The 24913-nt window shown below is 35.3% G+C and overlaps 1 protein-coding gene across 1 annotated transcript in view; it reads right to left on the reverse strand.

Annotated features, from left to right (window-relative positions):
• Positions 1–24913, reverse strand: part of Cdh12 (cadherin 12) — a 771364-nt gene that overhangs the window by 161832 nt on the left and 584619 nt on the right. The window contains exon 5 of the mRNA XM_057789913.1: positions 8956–9250. Coding sequence (XP_057645896.1) covers positions 8956–9250 — 295 coding nt within the window. The remainder of the gene's footprint in view (positions 1–8955; positions 9251–24913) is intronic.

Genomic DNA, 24913 nt, shown 5'->3' on the forward strand with positions numbered 1-24913 from the left:
GTCAGATTGTCTCTATTGTTGATTTTGCAAGCATAGAAGGAAGACAGTCATCAATAATGAATAAATGCTTGCATCTTGTTTCAGTCAAATATGGTGTAAAGTTATATATTACTCACTGGGTTTGATGATCAGACTGACACTTTGGAGTAATTTATTTTATAATATTTTTTCTGCCTTGGTATTCAAGCAATGATACTACGTCTATTAGAGTTTTGATTTGAATCTGTGGGGTGAACATATTGGTGGGAAAATAAAAAGATCTTATTAAAAAATCAATGACTAAGTGGCTACTTATTTGGCTTAATTTAAGTTTCTATGATTTTTGTGAAGTGTTGATTGTTTCTGAATGATCTTATATCACATGCTTTTTTGGTGAGAATTTAGTTGAAATGAAGGGATTCTCAGGATTAATAAGGACAAGTCTTTATATGGTCTTTATTATCTTTTCCATAACTTTATCCCAAATAATTTCCAGAAAAGGATTTCAAGTTCTTAGTGTTAATGATATCATACAGTTAATCGCTGAATATTTTGCTGTTTGCTCTCTGGGGTATTTTCACCTTGACTGATTAGAGCAATCCATCAGTTTCTGTTTGTTGACTGTAGTGCCATTAGTATTAGTATTAGTGCATGCCTATGATTATTCTTGGACACATTTTACAATGAGAAGCAAACATAAATGAATTTAGAAACTAGACCTGGCTTCTATGTGGATTATCTAGTCAAAGCAATCGAACCTCAGTCATCTCCTGCGGCCATCACTGCGTTATGTAGGTGCCACTGCTCTCTCATGATTGCTTACTATAAAGCAATAGACAATTGGGCCTAGGTAGCCTCCTGTCTGCTTTTGTGTACAAAATATAAATAGAATATAGCAAATAAGAGAAAACAGCCCCGCAGCTGGAAGGCAACTTTAAAGAAAAATGATGTTCATAGCTATCCTGCCAGTAGCTGGCAAAGCACTTTTTCTAAAACATATTTAATGTTTACAACCACTCGGAGGCTGGGGAAAGAGTAATGCTTTGAAAACACGTTTAATGTTTTGTACCACTCTGTGGCTAAGAAGCGAGGCCTGTTAAAATATATTTAATGTTTAGAGTCATTTTGCAGTTAGGAAAAAAGAAACTTCTTGTTAATTTTTAACATTTATTGCTGCTCAGTGACTCTGAGTACTACCATCGCTGAAGCATGCTTTATGTTTAGGGACACACTGTGCTGCTCCTAAAACAATCCGTACATTTCTCTCAAGGCTACACAAAGACTGTCAATAGCCTTACCTTTGCAATTGTGCCACTAATAAAAATGCAGAAATAAAACGTTCCTTGGACACATAGTCATAACATCCTATGGCCTTGGAAATAGCCCTGCCAGGCAGTATGTTGAGAACACTTCACAGCTGACACAGGAGGGACCGTCAGGCTCAGCTCAATTTCATCAAATGTGTTAAGGCCACTCAACAGATTGGGAAGTGCAAGTGTAATCTGATAATTGATGTTTCTTACCAATCAACAGCTTGTCTGCACACATTAAGGTAACAGAGTCCTCTACACCAAAGGAAATGTAAATTGCAAGAAAAGGTCGATTTTGTTTTTAAATAAACTTGGTTTAGTTTACAGAAAGGGTGAAAGAAAATACTGAGGTTTCTTGGTTGTAGGGGGGAACTGGCTGTCTGAGAAAGGGGAAAACGATAAATAGCCAGGACCTCCGTAATCAACGCCTTCTTTAGTAGTCTCAGAATGAGTAACAAAATTTTACTAGGACCCTTCTCCACTTAAAGTACATTACACAGGAATAGTCTAAGTGCTATATATGTTTCTCTTGCATATTTTTAATAACCTTAAGAATAAAGTATTATTATTATTTCTTAGTTTCAAGTGAGGAAATCAGAGCACAACCAAGCTGAGTAATTTTTATAGACGTCCAGATCTGGAGAACGGTAGAGGGTCTCTTCAAAGGAGGAAGGGCATCCAACTATGAACAATTAAAATACCAGCATGCCGCTAAAACAGGTTATACTATATAAGAGAAAGAGGAATGCAGACAGAGGAAGCAAGAGCCTAAAATAGGGAGTGTGAAATTATGTTTATTCCCCAACTCTCAAGTCTAGTCAGCTGGCCAGAATGATTGACTTGTAATGACTCAGTCCTCTATGTTGTGCCGTGACCCATTTTTCAGTAGATATATCAAGAAAGTTATTTCCTGTCTTTCTCACCATTTTATCTTGCGTGTTCCTGGGTTAAGAAGGTAGACTTATTAGTGTCACATATCCCCAGAACTAAATCTTGGATACCTGTCTCCAAAGAGAATTCAGTTTCTTGATGTGGGACTCCTGCTTTACAAGGATGGAGATTTGAGCATCTTAGAACAGACTAAATACATGGCTGCATAGGGTAGGTCACAGTGCATGGACTGACTGCTCAGATCTCCAGTAGCCACAGTTTCATTGTGCCTCTGATCTGGAATACCCCATTTCCTGAGTGAAGGTGGGCCTGATTATAACAGCTAGAGTGGTGCATGAATGATGAGAAGCCTTAGATGGATGCAGCAGGAAATAGAGACTATTGTTACCATAAGTCCTCTCACCAAGTGGAGCTTTTGGTCTCAGCACACCTTTAGCCTAGACCTTGGCAGCTTATTAAGACGTCATGAGTAAGAAATACCCTGCTTAGGTACTCAGATATTTATATTTATGTAGGTTAAGGCATATATGTTATACATTATTATAGCATTTGGACAACTATCACATAATATTAGGTGCTTATTGCACAACTTTTCCCAAGTACTGAAACAACTTCACCTGTAAGGAAACAGATCAAACCATATTACATTTGATAGAATAACAATATAAAGGTGACAGTAGCTGTTTCTCTTGGGCAGGAAAGATGGCTCATCACATAGAACTGCTTGCCACACTAACATAATGATCAGGTTTCAAATTCCAGAATCTGTATAAGAATTAAGCACTATAGCCCTTCTATAAACCTATTGATTCTATATAGAGATGGGAGACAGAGACAGGAGAACTTGCAGTTCATGGATTAGATTTTCAACTCTATAAAGTAGTAAGACAAGAAGAACGGGTCCTATCTCAAACAAGGAAGAAGGAAATGACTGACACCTGAGGATTTCCTCTGACCTCTAGATAGATCCTTTGGTAAACTTGTAATACAACTAGCACTTGAACACACACACACACACACACACACACACACACACTCAGACATATACATACTCACATACACGTGAGAGAGAAAAATATGAAGAAAAAAACAAGAAAAAGTGTTTATCATTAATTTCAGGCAATCACAAACATCCTTATTTCATACTTGTTGAAACCACATAAATCCAAAATATTCTAAAATATACCTAGGAAAAAGTACACAAGTTTTTGTGATTAGCATATGATTAGCATAATGTGATTCAAAAAAGACTTTCTTAACTGAACAAAAGTAGTAGAACTTAAAATACATGTTAACATGTGTTTAAAATTTTAGATGCATTGTGAGTTGGAACACTAGTGTAAAATTATTGAGAAACTTGATAAAGTTCTGATAAAATGGAGCCTAAAATTTAGAATGCAAATTACAGACTTTAAAAATTATATTTTGATTACACAAGAATATCTTAATAGGGAAAAAAGGCAAAAACAAAACAAATAAAAGTAGTATTGCTGCTTTAAGCTTCTGACAATAGTTTGCTAATTCAGCATAGATAAAAGTCAATTGTCCCATGAATTTGTCCTATCCTGAGAGTGGAGAAGGTGCCTGAACTGGCCTTGCCCTGTAATCAGATTGATGGCCACCTTATTTGTCTTCATAGAACCTTCATCTAGTAACTGATGGAAGCAGAGGCAGAGATCCACAGCTAACCACAGGCCTTGGCTCCCTTAGAACAGTTAAGAGAGAGGGAGGAGTGATAATATGAGCAAAGGAGTCAAGACCATGAGGGGGGAAACCCATAGAAACTGCCAACCTGAACTAGTGACTGCAGGCCTACTGCTGGGGAGTATAGGACCAAACTAGGTCCCTCTGATTGTGGGTGACAATTGTGTGTTGTGGGTAGTTTGTTGGGCTACGGTGTGGCCAGGATTCATCATCCCTAGTGTATAAACTGACATTTTGGAGCCCAGTCTCTACGGAGGGATGTCTTGTTTAGCCTAGATACAGAGGGGTGGACCTTGATCCTGCCTCAAGTGATGTATTAGATTTTGTTGACTTCACATGGGAAGCCTTATGCTCTCTGAGGAGAAGATGTGGGGAGGGAGGTAGGGGGAACAGGAGAAGGAGAGGGAGGGGAACTGGGATTGGCATGTAAAATAAAAAAAAGAAGATTGTTTTTAAAAATAAAATAAAGTCAATGGTGGAATATTATTTAAGTATGCAAGATGTGTTACATTTGTTTAACTATGTAAAGATTGTTGCATTTGCTCAATTATTTAAAGATGTTTTGCTGCTTTAAGCTAGTAGTTGGATAAAGGCATCCAATTTAGGACTGAACACTTCAGGATAGTTTACTTTCACTTACAGTCCTTTATCACATCCTTCCTCTCAAGGCTTAGGGATCCATGTGGAATAATGACAGTAAGGCATGTCTGTTCCTGGTACCACCAATCTCCTTTTTCGAAATGATAAGGGAAAAAAACCTGCATATGAATTTTGCTTTCATTGTGGAAAAGTTAGCCATTTTTCCAAGAAACTTCCCTTTCCTTGACTGTCAGCAATATTCTCTAACAGCTAGACAAGCAGTACACAAAGGAAAAAGACTGCCAAACTTTGCTGAGACAAGGTAAGGCAGTTATTCAAAAATTATGATTTACAGAAAAGTCTGTCAGATATTCTAGGTTTGTTGGCTGAAGATAGGTGCCCCAGTGTTGCAGAGGAACCATAGGTGACTGTCTAAGAAGCCTGGTGTCTTTGTCATTTCTTTAGTTTTGGAAGTTTCATGCTCCACTTTCTATTTACTCAGGTAATATTATAAAATTTTCAGTTCTCTGATAGAGTTGTAAATGAGATTGCTATAGGTATAGTTTTATTGTTACTAAATTCAGAAAAAAGTTACTTAAGAGATGTAAAGTTTATAAGGTTGAGGATCAAAAATAACCTAAATTACCTAAGAAAATGATTTGAGGCATAAAAAGATAATTTTGGATTGGTAATAGTAGTTGGGATAGAAAGTAAATAAAGAACACAAATTTGGAGTCACTAAGATGAGTTAGATGATGGAGTATTTTCTCTGAATTTGCCAAATGCAAATGGACTGGGTATTGTAAATGTAGTTCCCACTTGATAATTGTTATTATTATTATTCAATGATAGTCTATCTATACTATAACTATTTTATTGTTTCTTTTTATAGCACTTTTATAAGAGTCAAGATATACTTATAGATGAATGCATTGTTCAACAATCATATTCTTCTTGCAGTGAATAATTACCACAGAGACCCAGAACTGGACTGTAAGTGAAAGTAAGTTCCCTGAAGTGTTCAGTCCTAAATTAGATGCCTTTATCACATCCTTTCTCTCAAGGTTTAGGGATCTATGTGGAATAATGAGAGTAAGGACAGTAAAAGCCAGAGGTGTAAGTGATTTTAGAGAAACAACTCTTCCAGACACAATGAGAACGACACACATATGAACTTAAAGAGACACAGACAAACGGCACAAGTTTGAGACCAAATAAATAAATAAATAAATGTCAGAGGATTTTAGAGAATAAGTAGGAACAAAACTCCAGCCCTGTTCAAGAAGCAATTTGCTAAAGATTGTAGCTGGGAAAGGGAAAATCAGTGTTCTTTGAGTGACAATGCTTACATCAACCACACTGAAGGTCAGGCTTTTTGTTCAGGAATAATTGTTCAGCACTCATTGGACTCTATGCTTGTAGAGCCCTTTTAAGTGATAGAACTTGAAGTGGAATAGGTAGGGATGAAGAGAGGATATGGAAGAAGTTGGTATAGAAAAAATATTATAAAAAATATTTGTGAAATTATTAATGAATAAGTAAGTTATCAAAAGATCAAAACATAACAAAATTTCATTTAATGGTTCTTAAAAAATCATGTAAAATGAATAATTATCAAAGGGGGAAAGGAGACTGTATTTATTTGCAGTAGTTTAATTTTATTTATCTGATTTCTTTAAATTTATGTTAGTCTTACTTGTTAACTTGAACAAAAAGAAAAACACCTACTACTTTGATAAATTTTAAGCAAGAAGCCCTATCATAAAATTATGCATTGTACCTAAATATAGCATAATGAAAATGAGACAATATCATAATTTGCTTTAAAAATTTTTAGGAAGGTTCTGTAATGTTGTATACTGAATTTAAATTTCTCAAAAGGATTTAATAGTGGCTAACCAGAACAAAAGCAGAATGAGCAGCTGTGATTAACTTTGTTGTAAACCCATCTCTGACTCCTTATGCGTAAAAATTATGACAGGGAGGGTTTTAAGACAGCTTAATAAGAAGAGAGACACTCATCTCCAGCATAATCATCTAGTACCTAACAATTGTTTAAGTAATGATAAAACACAGTCCATAAATCTTGTTTCATAATTGAAAAGTCCTAAAATCAGTCATAGAGACCCAGTCATTGAAATTCCAATAGACTATTCCATATGACTAAGGTGAGGGAGAAGAGGGTACAGGCTTGGATGCACATTTAAAATGCAAACTTTCTACAGTCCAGAAAAAAGTAAATGAAACCACTTGATCCCCAGATGCATAATCATCAGATATTAAAGAAGGCACATTATTGTAATTCACTGTGCTGTTCATGGTCTTAAAGAATTAAGAGCACATTCATAAAGTACAAATTTGTCTCCAAGGAGCTGGATCAAGAGGCAATTTCCTTGGGTCAAAGTAGAAACACTTTGTCTTTGAGCATGCATCCCTGGCAGACTGGATATAACAGAAGATTTTATCAGAGCAAACTTCTTGTCAAACAGCTCATAGAGTCATTAGGATAAATTTGAATTTTGGAATGTTAAGTGCATTGTATTATGATTAAAATATCAATTTCCTTGAAATCTCTACTTCACTTTCTTACCATTTTCTTCATTTTTCCATTAATGTAATGAAAGAATTAACTATTAATCTTACGATACAAAATTCTTCTAATAATATAGGTATGTGTGTGTGTGTGTGTGGTCGTTTGGATATTGTTTTGACTTAAACATATAGTTAATGATTCTTCTAAATTCATGCTATTTCCAATTTACACAAAGTATGCTAAACAGCATTACCACTTAAAACATTGTACTATTATTTCCTCTCTATCTAGAATATCAAAACTTTTTCTGAGATTACTTTCTAATAAGACTTGTTTGCGTCCTCTTCTAAATCACTTGCAATCATAACATTGCATTAGAAAGGCATCTCTGTATCAGAAAACTCCCAAGACATGCAGTCTGCACTATGCACAGTAAAACTAGAAATTTACATGAACTATTTCAGCTGGTTTCTCAAGTGACAAAGAAAATGCATTCCGGAATGTTTGATAAGTCACATACAGAATGTAAAGCTCTTTTATAGTAAATCCATGTGATGCTTCCTTAGCTACTAAGGTGCTACCTTTGGATTGTGTGCATAATGTTCATTACATAGTTAGGACATTGTAGAAAAAGCAAAGATCCTCTAAGACACATAAGATTTAAGGAATACAACTAAGTATCACACTTATGGTTCAGGTTCTAATCTGTTAGAAAACATTAACTATACCTTCAAAAAAATGATAGAGACTAGGGATTACATTGAACTTTAACTGTGTCTGGGCTAAAGAGTTGCAATATTCAAGACATAATTTAAAATTTCCTTTAAGAGGAATTAAATGTCTCAAATAAAATGCTTGTTATTGCCAAGCAAACATGAGACACTGAGTTCAGATCCCCTGAACACACATAAAAACCAAGTTGTGCCAATACAATCCCATAATCCAGGTGATGTGGAGAAACAGTGGGAAGACTGACAACAGGGCAGCTGATCTGGTTGCCTATAGATAATTGTCTCAAAAATATGGGAGAGAGTGACTGAAGACTATACTCCATGTTTACCTATGTCCTCCACATGTATACACACGTATTCAAATACATGTACACATAGGAACATTTACACACACACTAAATTAATTTCCATTAAGTTAGAATATTTCATTTACCAAATTTTATTGTATGCAAAATAGGACTTTGCAAATTTATGCTGATTGCTAAAATGTTATAACAAATTTCTGTTCTGCTTTTTATTAATTATTTTGAGCCAATGTCTCTATTAGAGCTGGATAAACTTAAGCTCAAAATGTATCCAATGCTGGCCTTGAACTTATGATTCTCCTGGATTCCATGTCCAAGTGCTGGAATTACAGATATTCATTGTTCATACCCAGGTTTAATAAATGTTCTTAATAATAATGATATCACTGTACTTCAATAATTACTTTCTAACAATAACATCATGATAGTAGATTTATGATTTGAAGACAGGGGAGATATATTTAAACAAGAATTGATTTTACGCATTTTATTCTAGGAAATATACAAAGAAAACAATATATCTCCTTTTTAGGTTCATTTCTAGTTACAATGCAATGCATACCTTAGCACTGTACTGTGATTTAAGAATTACTGTATGGTTTTCAGAGGTATTTGATAGTTAACTCTATCACTGAATAGTGTCAATGACGACCAAGTTCATGCCTGAATGAATTATACATTTAAATATAAGAAGATATTATGAGTTCAAGTAAATCAATTAACTAACAAATAGTTCAGAATGGTGCATATTCCATTTATATGTATTCTTAGTGGTGAGGAAATAATGAAAGTTCCTAGAGCAAAATAAATTTTAACTTGTGAACAATAATTACTTCCTGCAAATAGGATGTCTTCATCAGTATACAGAAAAATTATTGAATAGGACTCAGAGCAACTGATAGAAATTTTATTTGTCTACTCACCCACAGGGGACATTTCTGGAACACTAGCGACATAAGGTCCATCCAAAAACTTTGGCTCATTATCGTTAATATCCTGCACTTTAATGATGAACTCGGATTCAGGCTCCAAGGGTTTTCTTGTTTCTATGTCCACTGCCTGAGCACGAAGTGTGTAGAAAGGTTTTTCTTCTCTGTCCAGACTTCTTATTGCATGAATGTCTCCTGTAGTTTCATCAATTGTAAAAACGGTCCCAGCACCATCTCCAGAGAGCGTGTATTTAACAGTGCCCTCTCCTTTGTCCAAGTCAGAATGCAGCTGAGAAAGAGACATAGATAGAGACACTGAGATAATTATATGCAGTGCAATTTATTTAATCAGAGAAGTTAAAAAACTTCTTTATAGGCTTTCATATTATTACTACAACTTCTTGATTATAGAAATTAAAAAAGTTCAACCTCTAGAACTCAAGTAATGCCGTATACAGTATATAGCATTGTCTGTAATCTTAGCATTGCTACTGCAAGATGGAAGACAGAAACAGGAGAAACTCAGAGTGTAGAGGTAAATTGTAATTCTATATAAGACAGCAAAGAAGACTCACTGTTATGAATAATATGGAAAGTAAGATTAACACTCAAAGTTGTCTTCTGACCTCCACACAAAACATGGCTTTCACATACCAACACCCATTAATTTCCATATGCCCAGAAATGTTTTGAAAAGAATGAAATAAAATTTAAATGCCCAAAAGTTTTATTTTAATGCACTAGCTACATGTGTAAATGTATATTTACTGACATTTTTACATTTCAATGTTTTAAAAATATTGCATAATCAATCTTATTTTTGGATACTTCACAAATATCAGAAATTTAACAGTCCTTAGTACACTAACAGGAAGAAAAATAGCTGTTTTGACAATTTTCTTTGTAATTAAACATGTTTTCAAGAATAACATTCATAAAGTGGAATAAAACACATCTTAAGTATAGGTATTGTTTCATTTCAGATGATCACTATTTAAAGAAATATTAATTGAAAAATTACAAGTCAGAAACTCCCAAAAGACAGGAAGATAGAATCCAAAGACTGAGTCCAGCTAAATGGGAGGTAAAAAGAAATTATTGGAATGTGTCCTGAAGGGAAGGGTGAATTCTTTCAGTGCTATGAAGAATATCTCATTTTCAGAGTGTTCAAGTCAGTTTTCCAAGACTAGGTAGTTGGTTGGAAAAAACCAATAAATATTCTTTCAAAAAAACAGATTATTTACTTCTACCTTTCTATCTTTATATGTGTAAAAACCAATACATTATTTATATTCTAGAAATACTGTGATCCACTTAGCTTATTTTAATATTCAACACATATTCATGTTAATATATTATATCATAGAATTATTTACACATTCAGGCTAATCAAAGAGAGACTCAAACAAGAATATATTTGTCATAATGACACATTGAGTCATTATGGTTCAATCTGGAATTCAAGAGTAATTGGAAGATGAATATAGCCTGGGAAATCTATAAGCCATCTCAGAACAAATTAATAGATCAAATATTGTGTAAATAAAATATTATGTTACATATAAATTTGTTGATAGTATTATACACAATATAAATAAAATGTATTAAAAATTTAAATATAATATTTAATAATTTTAATTTTTATTTATATGTCGTGTGTAGGTACATACATTTGAGTACACTACTTTCAGATGCCTAGCAGAGGGCATTTGGTCACATGAAACTTGTGTCAAAGATGTGTGCGAGCTGCCATTGTGGGTGATGAAAATCAAACTAGAGCCCTCTGCAAGAGCAGCCTGCATTCTTAACCTCTGAGCATCTTTTTGAGCCTCCAAAATGTATGTTCTTATAAATTATGTTGTTTTTATTCAAACATTACTCAAAATACTGTAAACAGTCTTTTGAGAATAGATATTTGGTTTAATTATACAAGATTAGTTTTGAGAGTATATTTTAATCAACACATTACTTAAAGGAAAGCATGTTATACTTTGATAGTCCCTGTAATTATTTTGTCTTGACCTTAAAATCTATATACATGCACTATTCTTCTATAAAATATTTTGTTATGAGGACTTTTGCTTTACTAATGTTTCAACATGAAAGAGAGCTTTGAAAATATTTTCAATTATATGTTCATTCTTTGAATCATTGATTTCTGTGAATTGGCAGTAAAACATATCACTGAAAAATGTAATTAAAATTATAATATCTGATTATATCTTTAAATGTCAAATTGAGCATTTCAGATCAGCTTCAGTATAATAATACCATTCATAATATAATTAAGATGAATTCACTCATGTTATAAATTTGTATTCATATCTAAATTTCCTCTCAAATATATTTGGTTTTGAATGTAATATGAATTTATGAATGATTGAGAGAAATACTTAAAGAAATAAGAAAAAGTCAGATTCTATGATTTGGATTATTCTTTAAAAGTTTTTATGTGTTTTATTTCAGCATAAGGGAAATTTCTGGGAATGATGGGATGAAGGGTTTTTTCATCCTATATTTTATACTGCTGTAAAGCATGGGGAATTTGAAGCGTAAAATCAAGCTGTAGAGAAATGTTCTTTAAACTTATGAATTTCAAATCACAATTGTCAACCACACTATTAAAGATATTCAGTGCAGTGGGTATTACTTTCACTTTCAAATTTATGTTAAGGTATAAGATAGGCAAAGGCTCAATGCAATAGGGATGGTTTTATGAGCAATAACCAGTTTGCAATGGCTTAAAGAATACGTGCAGATATTTTGGGAACTGAGTGAAAATCTTAATTGAGTTTTCACAGTGTGGTTCAAGTAAAGTTACCTAAAAAAATCCATATCATTTGATTAAAGCTAAAGCTGTTTTCTTTTCAAGCTGACTTAAGAATAAAAAGACAGATGTGCTGTCATCCTATCAAAAATCCAAATTAAATCCAGTTACTGCTATTCCCTCCTTTAACGTCTATTGTTAACCTTCTATTTCAATAATCTAGTCTTACTGATATTGAAAAGTCAGAAGATATACATTAACAAATGCTAAAACTGTTAGCTAAAATAAATTGATAAATTCTCAACTCGTTTTAGTGGTGAATCATACGATGAAGTTTTATAAAAATATTTATTATTATTTTAGTTATATGAAGGTTTTGTCTTCATATATGTGTGTGTGTGTGTGTGTGTATGTGTGTGTGTGTATCACATATGCTTATGGTTTCCAGGGATGCCAGAAGACGATACAAGTCTACTGCAACTGAAGTTATAGACAGAGATGTGATCATTAAGTGGGTTCTAGAGATTGAAGCCAGGCTTTTGCAAGAGCCCTGAATGATGTGATATCCTGAGCAATCTCTCCAGGTTCTGCACAGCAAAGTGTAGAAGAAAGAGATTACAGGCACACACAGGTTGCTTAGGCAAAAGCTATCAATACTGTTTTAGTCCTCATTGACTGTGGCATTTGGGTGACCAGAACCAGTTATAGTGGTTTCCCTAGTATCAAATTACCCAGTATTTAACTAACCTACATATATAAAAGTTAATGACAATTGGTGTTGGATATTTCAAAAATCTCATTGAAAACATAACACAATTTTAATGTAAAGTTGTACAAGATAGATCTTGTCTTTTAAAACTGATTACAACTTTTTAAAACATATTGATTAATTTTATGAAGACTATTGTCTCACTCTTTTGTACTAGCTGACTTAGAACTCCCTTTGCAGACCAGGCTAGTCTCAAAGTCACATAGACCAACCAGTATCCACCTCCCAAATGTAGCGAGCTGCGTGAAGCCACACCTGATGGCAATGTAGAGAGCTGCGTGGAGTCGCACCTGATGGTGCTGGCTCCCGCCCTCCACAATCCCGAAAGCGAGTGCTCTCTGTGATAATCAACTCCTATGGCTAAAGCCTGACTTATGCTATTATCACGCAATGATTGTCAGCTGCTTGCATATGCGTGGACCTATGGGCAATGCCCACCTGGCAATCTGGGGTTGGCACCCAGGCCTACTTAAGGGCTGGGAGAGGTTTGCCCAAGGAGAGAGAGAAGGGGAGAGGGAGAGAGAGAAGGAGAGAAAGAGAAGGAAGCTGTGAATAAAGTCCTGGAATAAACTGCAGTGAGAAGAGCTCCGGTGGTCGCGTCATCCTTGCTGGACAAGGGGGGCCGCGACACCCAAGTGCTGAGATTATGTCAGAATATATCACTATGCCTGTCTAACTATATTTTCATTATGTAGAAAACAAAGATTGTAAAAACAAATCAATCCTGTCTGCAAATGTAATCATATAACTATTTCTCTGCGCCTGTATTAGATTAAAAAAATAGTAGCCATTTTCCAATTACCAAAGCCATAATATTTTTTCATAACATTTGAGGTTTTCAAAATCATACTTTTAGAGCCTGCATTATATTCATATATTGAAATAGACTTAGTTAAAGGACAGTGTCAATTTTCTCATAAATTATAAGTTGAAAGTGTGTATGAGGGATGTTGTTGGGGCGACATCTGTTGGGTTCCAACCTCCACAGGTTCATACATTCCAAGGTAGGGTCATATGGATTAGGAAAGTCAGTCAGACAAAAAATATACAAAAGAAATAGCCAGAGACACAGAATTAGATTAGGGAGGTCAACGCCGTGAATACTGAATTTGCCTGTGTTTATTTTCTATATGCTTTATATACCCAAGTCCAAAAGGGGGGAAGAAGGCAAGACTTTTACCATGATGCAAACAAGGAACAAAGTAATTACCTCTTCAATAACCGAAAGATCAAGTATCTGTATCCTTAGTTATGTATTATTTTGTTTAGGCAGGACATACAGCAACCATACCTTAGGCCAAATATCCTGTAGACAGCCATTCCATGGGTCAAACCTATTGTCCTAACCTTGAAGGAGCAAGAATAGCCCTAATCGCTCTGACTTTTGGTCAGGTAGGAACAGATTTACTTACATGAAACCTGGCAGAGGGCTTATTCATTTGTGTGTTTTCTTGTGTTTATTTCCTTAAAATAAAATGTAACTGTGAGGATAGAAAATGTGACATTTTTTAAAGAATCTTAAGAAATGTTGTAACTTCAATGTTTCCAGCAATTGGTGTCAATAGATAAAATTGTTTTCTCCAGTTTTCTGATGATGGAGTTGAGGCTCAGTTTATGTCATGTAGTTAATTTTATGCCTCATTTCCATAAGAACTAAGAATGTTATTCCTCCTCTTTGAATAGTGTTGTTAAAAATATAATACTATATCACTTTATTTAGTTGTCTGAAACTGCAAACAAAAGTTATTAATTATATAAAAATAACCACTATGTCTGTGTCTTATCCCAAGTATTAAAAATAAGGTTTATCTGAGTGGGTGCTACAACATTTGCTGACTGAAGCCGCCAACTCCAACAGGATCATCCTTTAGCATTTGACACTTAAAATAAAATCCACCCCCCCAGAAAGAGTACCATAAGTGATGGATGTCGAAATAGTCACTGTCCAGATAGGTTTTTCTGTGAAGGCGATGGCGTTATTTTCTGATGTGTTCCAAGTCATCTCAGATGGTGCGTGAAAATGAGATGCCAAGAGAGGCTTAAAAAAGATGCTGAGGCCTAGCTTCAGTGTGGAAACAAATCTTGAATTTCAGTGCTTAAAAGTTTGAGAAAGCTAATCTAAAGTTAAATGTTTACCAGCCACTCTCCGTACGTAGTGTGGAACTGCTGCATTAAAAGGCAGTTAGTTCATATTTTCTGTGAGTTGAAAAGTGCACATCAAATGGGAAAAGCCTGTGTATAAATATGCCGAGCACTGATTTTTATTTTCATTTGCCATTTGCCAGGGCTTGTTTAACGAGCATACAGAGAACATGGAGGTAGCTGGGAGGAGAAATAACTGATTTTGGCAATGTAGTTGTTCCTATAAAAATGAAAGAAAATTTGTATCATTATTGTTTCAGGAGCAAATATTTTGATTTATATATGAATGTACCAGATAAACTTGTTATGGGGCTGTCATCAAACTATCAGTTTGTTGCTAAATGCAACAATGTTCTGAAAAACAATGTTTCTTTTTTATGTTGTGTACATGATTCTGGTGTGCTTGTGTATGAGCTTCTGCACGACAGAGTACTTAGCTAGAGATGAGAGGACAGCTTCAGATGTTAGGCCATTTGAATCAAAGAGTCCCTTGTTTACAGCTGTATAGCTCAGGCCAGCAATCCCAGATCTGCAGGCACGTTCCCGTCTCAGTCTACCTGCTTCCTTGAGTGTTGCATTTATAAGTACACACTATCTCTCTGAGTGTGGAAGTGGGTTCTTGTTTTTTAAGACACAGGCTCTCAAGATTGCACAGACAGTGCTTAACATACTGGGGCTTCTCCCCAGACCAAAACATCTTTTGGTATATGTTCCCAAAGTTCTAGAAGTAGGCACACTTACTGGAGGGAGATGGAGAAAAATGAGTACTGTTCTTAGGAAGCAAACAGAACTTGAGAAGAGTGAACAACAGAAAATTGAAGCAAATCATTTTCAAGGAATTTTACCTAAATTGATTTTATTATTATTATTTTTTTTCCATTCAAATATTTACACTTACTTCCCTCCTCCCAATCCCCTCCAGCTCTCCCACACCCCCTCTTTCCTCTCCCTTCCTGCTTGAGAGAGAGCAGGGAACCCTGCCCTGTGGGAAGTCCAAGGTCCTCCTCCCTACATCCAGGCCTAGGGAGTTGTGCATCCATATAGACTAGGGTCCCAAAAAGCCAGAACATGCCGTAAAAACAAGTCCCAGTGCCTTTATCAATGGCTTCTCAGTCAGCCCCCATTGTCAGCCACAATCAGAGTTCGGTTTGATTACATGATCATTCAGTCCCAGTCCAACTGTATTTGGTGAGCTCCAATTAGAACAGGCAAACTGCCTCAGTTGGTGGACCAACCCCTCAAGGTCCTGACTTCCTTGTTGTCTTCTTCCTCCTTCTGCCATTCAACTGGACCTTGGTTTTAATATACTTTCTTCTTTAAAATGTTTAAAACCATAATTAACTTTTTGAAGTGAATCTTGATCATTAAATCCCTTCTGGTTTCCAGATCCATTTCAGCAATTTCTGTCTTAATTTCCAAAACATTTTCCCTCTTTGTTCAGTTCCTTTGCCTGTGCTTGTACATTCTTTTCATCTTGAATCCTTATGGTGAAGGCTATATTTCATCCACGTTCCCTAAATTATATACATTTGCTTACTGTGTGAATTTTCATATTTATTTGACTTAATGTTAAAATGACTTATTTTTGTGGTGTTTTGAACAAAAATAACCCCTGCCTCCGGGCTCAAATAATTGAATGCTTAGTCATCAGAAAGTGTTAGTATTTGAGAGGATTAGACATAGAATGCGTGACCTTTTAGTAGGAACTGTATCAGTATTCACTCTTATGCAGATCTGTAGTGCAAAAGAGCAAGATAGGCAAAAAAACAAACAAACAAACAAACAAAAAAAAAACCCACAAAATGTACAGTGTGGGGGAAAAGGACTGATAGAAAGGGTTTTGTTGGAGCCATGTCCTGTGCTCAAGAAGACTGACACTAAGTGAAATTAAGGCAACCCCAGGTCACGGCCCCACCCAGTTAAGCTTCTAGCTGTCACAAAGGGAATAGGACAAGTGTGAGCGGTGAAGGAACCCATAAACACAGGAAACTGGTACAAATTTAACTGAAAGGAGGGGCCAGCATCCATCCCTAGGAATCAGCAGAATTTAGTACTTTTGAACATAACCTTCTAGCCATAGAGTCAAGGGCATGAGAAAAAAGTGTGGAATCCCCTTCATGGCTAAGGAAAGCCTCCGAAGCTAGGTGTATGTCAGGGGTGCTCCAGCATGGAGACCTAGAAAGAATATTCTGAGAAGATAAGAAGGTGAAGCCTGGATTATGTTAGAGTTCCGAAGATAGGGGAGATACCAGAGCCATCAACAAAGCTGAAAGTCAAGCCTCAAAGCCCAACAAAACTTTAAAGTCCAACATCCCCAGTGACAGTTCCTCTAACAAGATCACCCTTCATAATACTTCGAATCCTTACAAATAGTGCCATTTCCTGAAGATTAAACATTGAAATAAATAAACCTGTCATGTTAATTCTTATTCAAATCACCTCAGTAATAAAACATTTTAACAATGAATCATATATATTTATATACATATATATGTATCGAAATTCATAAAATAAATTGTAAGTTGAAGAGCACTTTAACATCAGACATAAAGATACAGAATTTGGAGTTTGTCCTGCTGGTTTTTGGTTTTGGTTTGGTTTGATATTTTACCCCTAAACTCCCATTTCTCCCTCTTGGAATGATAGTTAAATAATGTTACTTTGTATCCTGAAGAATGTGTAATCTAATTTTTTATTTTATTTTTTTTAATATTTTTATGGTTTATTTAACTTTATTTTATGTGCATTGGTATGAAAGTGTCTGATCCCCTGGAACTGGATCTTCAGACAGTTGCGAGCTGCCATGTGGGTGCTGGGAATTGAACCCGGGTCTTCTGGAAGAGCAGTCAGTGCTCTTAACCACCGAGCCATCTCTCCAGCCCCTAATTTTTTATTTTGAGTTTACAGAAAGTTACAGTCAAGAAATCACCTTGAGTCTCAAAGTAGACTTGAACTTTTGAGGTTTAAATAATGTTAAGACTTTGATAGACTATGGGGACTTTTCTTATTATTCTCTCAATTTTTCCTGGTTTTTCAATACAGCATTTCTCTGCAGCTTTGCAGCCTGTCCTGGAACTAGCTCTTGTAGACTCGTCTGGTCTTGAACTCATATTTTACCCAAACCACAGTTTCCTCGTCCTTCTCTCTTCTCACTCTCTTCTCAAACCCTAGATCCACTCTTCTGTTTCCCTTCAAAAAGGGTATGCCTCCCAGGGATATCAACCAAACATGATATATCTTATTGGTACATTTATATACTCCTCCATCCTTATGACTGACTTCAGGAGTTTGGCCCTGTGATTAGCTGTGGATCTCCACATCTGCTTCCAACAGTTACTGGATAAAGGTTCTATAATAACAATTAAGATAGTCATCAATCTGATAAGACGGAAAGGGTATTTTAGGTACCCTCTCTATTATTGCTTAGGGTTTTAGCTGGGGTCATCTTGGTGGATTCCTGGGAATTTCCCTAGTGCCTGATTTCTCATTAACTCCAAAATGGTTCTCTCTTTCAAGTTATCTCTTTCCTTTATCTCCCTTTCTGTCCTCACTCAACTCAGTTGAGATTTAAAGCAGTATATTATTAGCCTTATTCATATGCCTGACCCCCACAGATAAAATATTTTAAATAAGCAGAAGAATAATTATTCATATCCTGGGTTGGAATTCTTTAAATTAGATACAAAAGATTTTCTATATTTTTCTTGGTAAGTTTGGAGAATATTAAATGTGTCTTTCAATGGAGTTGAGTCATTCTGTTTCAAAAACATCATGATGATCAATATTTTATCTATCAAAAAAGCAACTAGAATGTGTTTAAAATATAGTTGACAGACACATGAAGACCTGACTGGTGATATTCCATAACCCTACCCAGGTAAATCTTTAACACAAATATTTGTGTTCAACAGCCTTGTATACCCCCAAATATTTGCCATTCCATGCACTCTACTCAGCTGAGAGGACTCATATTTTGCTAAATTGCTTTTAGTGGTCTGAACTAACAGCACGATGCTTCACAATGTTTGGAATTCCTTTAACAGCCCAGGGTGAACTAAAAGTTCCCATGCCTAGAGAACAAAACCAGAGCTATTTTTCATCTGGAAATGTTTCACCTTATATACAAGAAAATAGAGATCTGTTTCAAAAGCCTGCTTTCTCCCACAGGACATACTAATGAAGATTAAAGAAGATGAAGACAAGTTACATTGCTCTGGAGCACCAAAAATTGATGTTGAAAGATGTATTATGCACTGTGCTGATGAAAGCACACACACACACACACACACACACACACACTTCTATCCAGTGTTCTCTTCATTATTTGCTTCTCCTCGAATATGGAATGCGTGATTTCATTGTCATTTTACTTTGTCAGCTGAGGGTATATTTATATATTGCTCTAAACTTCTACAAAAGTTTAAGAGGTCACTGGATTGATGAAATAGTTTAAAAGTGAAAGTTTAGAAGAGAATTAATATAATTTCAGTTTTACATTCATAAAGTTATAAAAACATCTTTACTAAGGTGAAGTTTGGGTGATTAGACAGTTAATAATATACAATTTTTTAAATCAAATACTCAGTAATAAAATCTTTGCTTTTGATTGGGTAAATTTTTGTATTATTTAAAAATCAAAGGAAGTAATACATAAATATGTTAGATAAAATAAAAACGATTTATTCTGGACTTATACATATTTATGAGTAAAATTATAAAACTTACTATTTTGCTTAAGTATAATTTTAAATATATTACTACTAATTGATGTTTAATCATGTTGGTAGTCTCTAAACTAGTCATTTTAAATGTTTAAAATTACATTTATTTTTATTTGGGTTGTCCACAAGGTGCACATTTGGAAGGTAGAATATAAATTTGGGGAATTACTCCGCTTCAACCAAGTAGGGACTGGGGTTCAAACACAAGTCCTCAAACTTGGTTTGATGGAAGTACCTTGAGACACTGAGTCATATTGCTGACACTTATTCTTTAATAAGTGTGTGATAGCTACATAAGATTTATTTTAGTTTTAGGTTATTCATATGCTATCAAGTCAAACAAGGTAATAAAATATTTTAAACTAAATCATTTGTAAACCTAATTCTCCAATAGTATGCATCAAAACTAGATTCTTTGCTTATACATTTGGTAGTGCAATTACTATTCATTATAAATTATAAATAAAGAATTTGAATTGTCTTATTCCTTATTATCATTATATTATCACTGTCATTTTTTTAATTAAAAATTTCTGGCCAGGCGGTGGTGGAGCACGCCTTTAATCCCAGCACTCGGGAGGCAGAGGCAGGCGGATCTCTGTGAGTTCGAGGCCAGCCTGGTCTACAAGAGCTAGTTCCAGGACAGGAACCAAAAAGCTACAGAGAAACCCTGTCTTGAAAGAAAAAAAAAAAATTTCTGCCTCCTCCCCACCTCCCTTTTTCCTCCCCCTCCCCCCACTCCCAACACCCTACTTCCCTCCCCCTCCCTTTCCAGTCCAAAGAGCAGTCAGGGTTCCCTGCCCTGTGGGCAGTCCAAGGTCCTCCCTCCTCCATCCAGGTCTAGGAAGGTGAGCATCCAAACAGGCTAGGCTCCCACAAAGCCAGTACATGCAGTAGGATCAAAACTCATAATTTGAAGATGATTTGGGAGTATTGAGATATCGTAACTGCTGTATAGATCAAATGAGTAATACCTCAAGGAAGTAGGTCCATGTCATTTCCTATCTGTTGATCAATTCCTTGCAAAATATTAAAAATGCTTTTCTACTAAGAGTAAAGGAAGATGATGTTGTGGTCCAGCGCATCATTTGATGGAGATGAAGAACAGTGTGAGATTCTGTTGTCTAGAGCATTTTCAGGTGGAGAGGCAGGGATGTACAAAGTGAGCGTCTATGTCTTTGTTCAGAACTGAGACTTTTGACCATCTTCCTTTACTTTCCATGGTCCCACTCAAGATGACAGGGTTGTTTATGTTTAATTTTATTTATCATTTGAGTGTGTGTGCCTGTGTGTCATGTGTATGTTTGAACATGACAGGATAACCTTGTGGGATGGGTTCTATACTCGCATTTTCAAATGAGTCCTTGGGATTGACTTCAGTCATCATGTTTGTGCAGTAAGTCCTTTTACCCACTGAGACATCTCATAAGCCTTAGGTAGGAAACACTGATCTTTGCTTCGATGTATTGACGTATTGTTACAAGTGCTGCTCAGTGGGTATAAATGTCTCCTTGTTGTAAGTTGTTGTAATATGAACAGCGGGGCTGCGTCCCCAGCACCTGGCCGCCCGCATGGCTAGCTTATGCCCCGAAATAATTACACGGAAACTGTATTTTTTTAATCACTGCCTGGCCCATTAGTTTTAGCCTCTTATTGGCTAGTTTTTACATATTGATCTAACCCATTTCTAATATTTTGTGTAGTACCACGAGCTGGCTTACCAGGAAAGATCTTAACCTGCATCTGTCTGGAGTGGGAGAATCATGGCGACTCCTGACTCAGCTTCTTTCTCCCAGCATTTTTTTTGTTTACTCCACCCACCTAAGGTTTGGCCTATCAAATGGGCTAAGGCAGTTTTCTTTATTAGTTAACCAATGAAAGCAACAGATAAAATACAAAAACCACCTCCATCAGTAAGTTACCTCGATTAACTTTTTCAATGGTAGGATGAAGCCTGTCTGCTTGCCTACATATTTTCTTTCTGTGCTTCTTTCTCCCTTCCCCTTTCTTATTTACCTATTCTGCTGTGCTATCGAGTGAACTCACTATTTCATATAAAAAGAACAAACACTATGCAAACTAAGTTTTATCCCAAATGCTTTTGAAAGATAATTTAATTAATTAAATGAATTTCTTCTTAAGTTTACTGGGAAGTAAAATACATCCAGAAGGTGTGTACAGCACAGAGAAAGATGTGTGCAGTTTTGTGAGCTATGTGAAACCGGGAGCGGGGTTTTGGTTCATTCTTCATGAAGGCCTAGACATCCTTCACAGAGCACTGCAATCATTACTCCCTGAGTTGACTTACCAATTAAAAGGAAGTTAAAATTTTGCTTGCACAAAATTCCTTGCAACAAACAGCATAAATAATATTGGAAGGAAGTTAGATGCAATTGCACTTCACTGAAGAATAGATCCAAAATTGGTCTGCATCACAGCCTCTATGCTTTTTTCTGGAGAAGCAAATCCAATGTACAGGGAAACATGAACATTTATGTCTAAGAAAGAATAAGACTCTCTCTCCATCCCAATACAACCCAGAACAGGTTATTTGGTTATGAGAATATGTTCATGCTTTTTAATATTCGATATGCCAATGGTAGATCAAGTTATACACAGCTTAGAAAAGAACAGTGGTTGGATATTACCAAGGTTTCTGAAGCGCCAAGGTATCTGAAGATGAAAAGTGATGACTTAGAGAAATGGGAAAGATGCTGTCATATTATTGAGAGAAACAATAAAATATCATTAGGAATCAGATAAAAAGAAAAAATAAAAAAACAAGAAGAAAGAAAGGGATGGGGAAGGAAAGAGAAAGAGGTGGGAAAGGAGGGAGAAAGGGTTAGAAGAGGCAAGGAAGGATTGAGGACAGACAGGAGAGAGAAAAAGAGCACAAGAGAACTGAAGAAGTTAATTATGTAAGAACACATAATGTTCTAAAAATAAAAATAAGTAACATACATAACACTCAAGTAAATCTCAAAAACAATTAAATTGGTTCCTTCCTTACAATACTTCAACATGCTCAAAAATTCTGGCCTTAAGGAAATTTGTCTGATTATTATGAAAGTTACTGGGTTCTCTGGGATCAGCAGACTTTCCTTGTTTGAATGATTCACTTATGCTATGTTTATGAATATTTTTCTGCATATAAGGATGTGTATCATGTTCTTATAAAGTGCTCTCAGGAACCAGAAAAGGATCTTGGATACCCTGGAACAGGATTTACTAATAATTGTGCATCACCATGTGAGTGCTGGAAACTTATCTTGGATCCTCTATAAGAGCAGCTGTTGCTGGTAACATCTGAGTTGCCTCTTCATCTCCCGCTTTTCCCATTTTTATATTCACATTTCTCAGCACTTTCCAGTAGGTGTACTTCCCGATCAGCAGGGAGGACATTTACCACCTTGCTGAAGGTATAGATTCTTTCCCAGAATCAAGGTCCCCAGGCTGGAAAGGACAGCACCCATTTCTACCACCCACTTCATCCTTTGAATCTTACTGAGTTTACATTTTGTGATTTTCAAGTTATTTCATTGTCATCATAATGATATGAAATGAGTTTAAAGAGAAGAGGTGAACACAACAAAGTTCATTTCATTAACTGATATTGTAGACTTTTAGATATAGTATTTCAATATTCTACTATCCATAAAGTTGCTAATACATATTAGGACTGCAAGAATACCAAACAGCAAACAGTGGCACTCTTTTGGTATCTTATTGTTTAGAAAGTAGAAGAAAGAAGATCAAGAGTTGAAGCCTAGCCATTTTACCTTGTATGTTTGAAATCAGTGTGTGCTCCCAATACCCTGTTTTACAAAACAAACAAAAACATTTTAGTAGAAATGAAGCTAGTTCAAAGATGTATTCTGTTTATACTATTTTACAATTCAAGACACTTATCCGGTTTATTTTTTAAAGATTGATTTAGTTTATTTTCATCTCTGTGTGCCTGAGTGCGCGCGCACACACACACACACATACACACTTGTACCATGTGAACATCTGGCACCTGAAGAGTTCAGACACAAAAGTTAATCAGATTCCCTGGACCTAGAGTTAAAGTATGTTTGAAGTTGCCTTGCCACTTCTGGAGACCAAACTCCTGAACACTGTAAGATCCATTATTACCATTGAGCCATCTCTCCACACAGGTTCTCCCTCATTTAACACATTTTTAAGTCATTTGTTTCAAATTTATATATTTCTGTTAACATTTGAGGTTGGGATTTTGTTTTTAATTGGAAAACAGAATCAGCATGATTGTGCCACATCTAACAACTTGTATTTTCAGCTGATTAAATATTGCATATAGAAGTACATAAGTCAGGTGCTTAGTAATGTTTTAATATATTTAGAAAATTGAAAAGTATTTCTAAAATGTGCTTATTATTTAGCAAATCTAAATTATGCTTGCTTTCTTTGTTTTATTGTGTAATGCAATAAATGATCTAAAATCCATGGTCATGCATAGTAAATATTTGGAGATTAAAATCCTTAATCCCTCATTTATTTGATATTACTCTAAACTAATAATTCTTAGTAGATTTCATTTTTATATTTTTGGAAGATATAGGAAATTGTCATTAATTGGGCTTTATAACTATTTTTTGACCCCTAAATATGCCAAATTTAACAATATTTGTATTTGTGTATGCTAATTTATATTAATTGTTAGAACTCTTAATTGGGTTCAAAGTCATTTATAGAAATCCCTGTCAAGATCTTACCTTTAGCTTGTCAATTTTATGTTGGCTTGCTAAGTTTTAAAGTACTTTTATACTCACAGTAACCCTATTAGTGGCACTGTCACTCCTATCATCCTAGTTTGGTAGATGTGAGAATTAGGGCCCAAACTGCTGACTTGGCTCAGGACCCACAAGCAGCAGGAAGCAGAACAAGGACTCCAATCAGAACACCTAATCCCTGTGTTTCTGATGAGCACTTAAGCCAAATCAGCTCGTATTTAATTACGTGACATAATGCCTTGTGTTTCTTAAACATTTTAGACTTGTTAGGTTTGAGACAGAAAAATAACTTAAAAAGAAAGAAAAATTAAGCCTCAACAGGCCAGAATCCTTGGTCAGAAACCTGGCAACAGACAAATTAGCCATGATTGTGATTTGTACGCTTGACATCAGCTTATTTAGAAAGAATTTACCACAATTGTAGCGTCCCATCTAGACTTGTATTACTGTGAAGGAACAGTATAAATAGTTTCATTCAAAAGCACTTTGGGCTGTCTATTGTAATTGTGCTATTAAACACAGACTCGAGAATATGAATTACTTGTTTACAAGAAGCCAGGGATTCTGTTGTGAATTACAGACATACTAGAACAAAAGTCAGTCATTCGAAACACTCTCTTTAAAAAGAAAATCACCACTAAAATTTTAAGATTGTTGTTTCTTTTCTTTTTTTCTCTTATTATTATTATAATAATAAAAGAAGAGAATGTTGTTTTATGTAATTAAAAGCAGATCCTGTACGTCTCCTATTTAAAATACAATGTGATGTTATCCTCTAATGTAGAAGCTGTCTTTACAC

The sequence above is a fragment of the Chionomys nivalis genome, chromosome 15 (assembly GCF_950005125.1).
Source record: "Chionomys nivalis chromosome 15, mChiNiv1.1, whole genome shotgun sequence".
In the NCBI taxonomy this organism is placed as follows: domain Eukaryota; kingdom Metazoa; phylum Chordata; class Mammalia; order Rodentia; family Cricetidae; genus Chionomys; species Chionomys nivalis.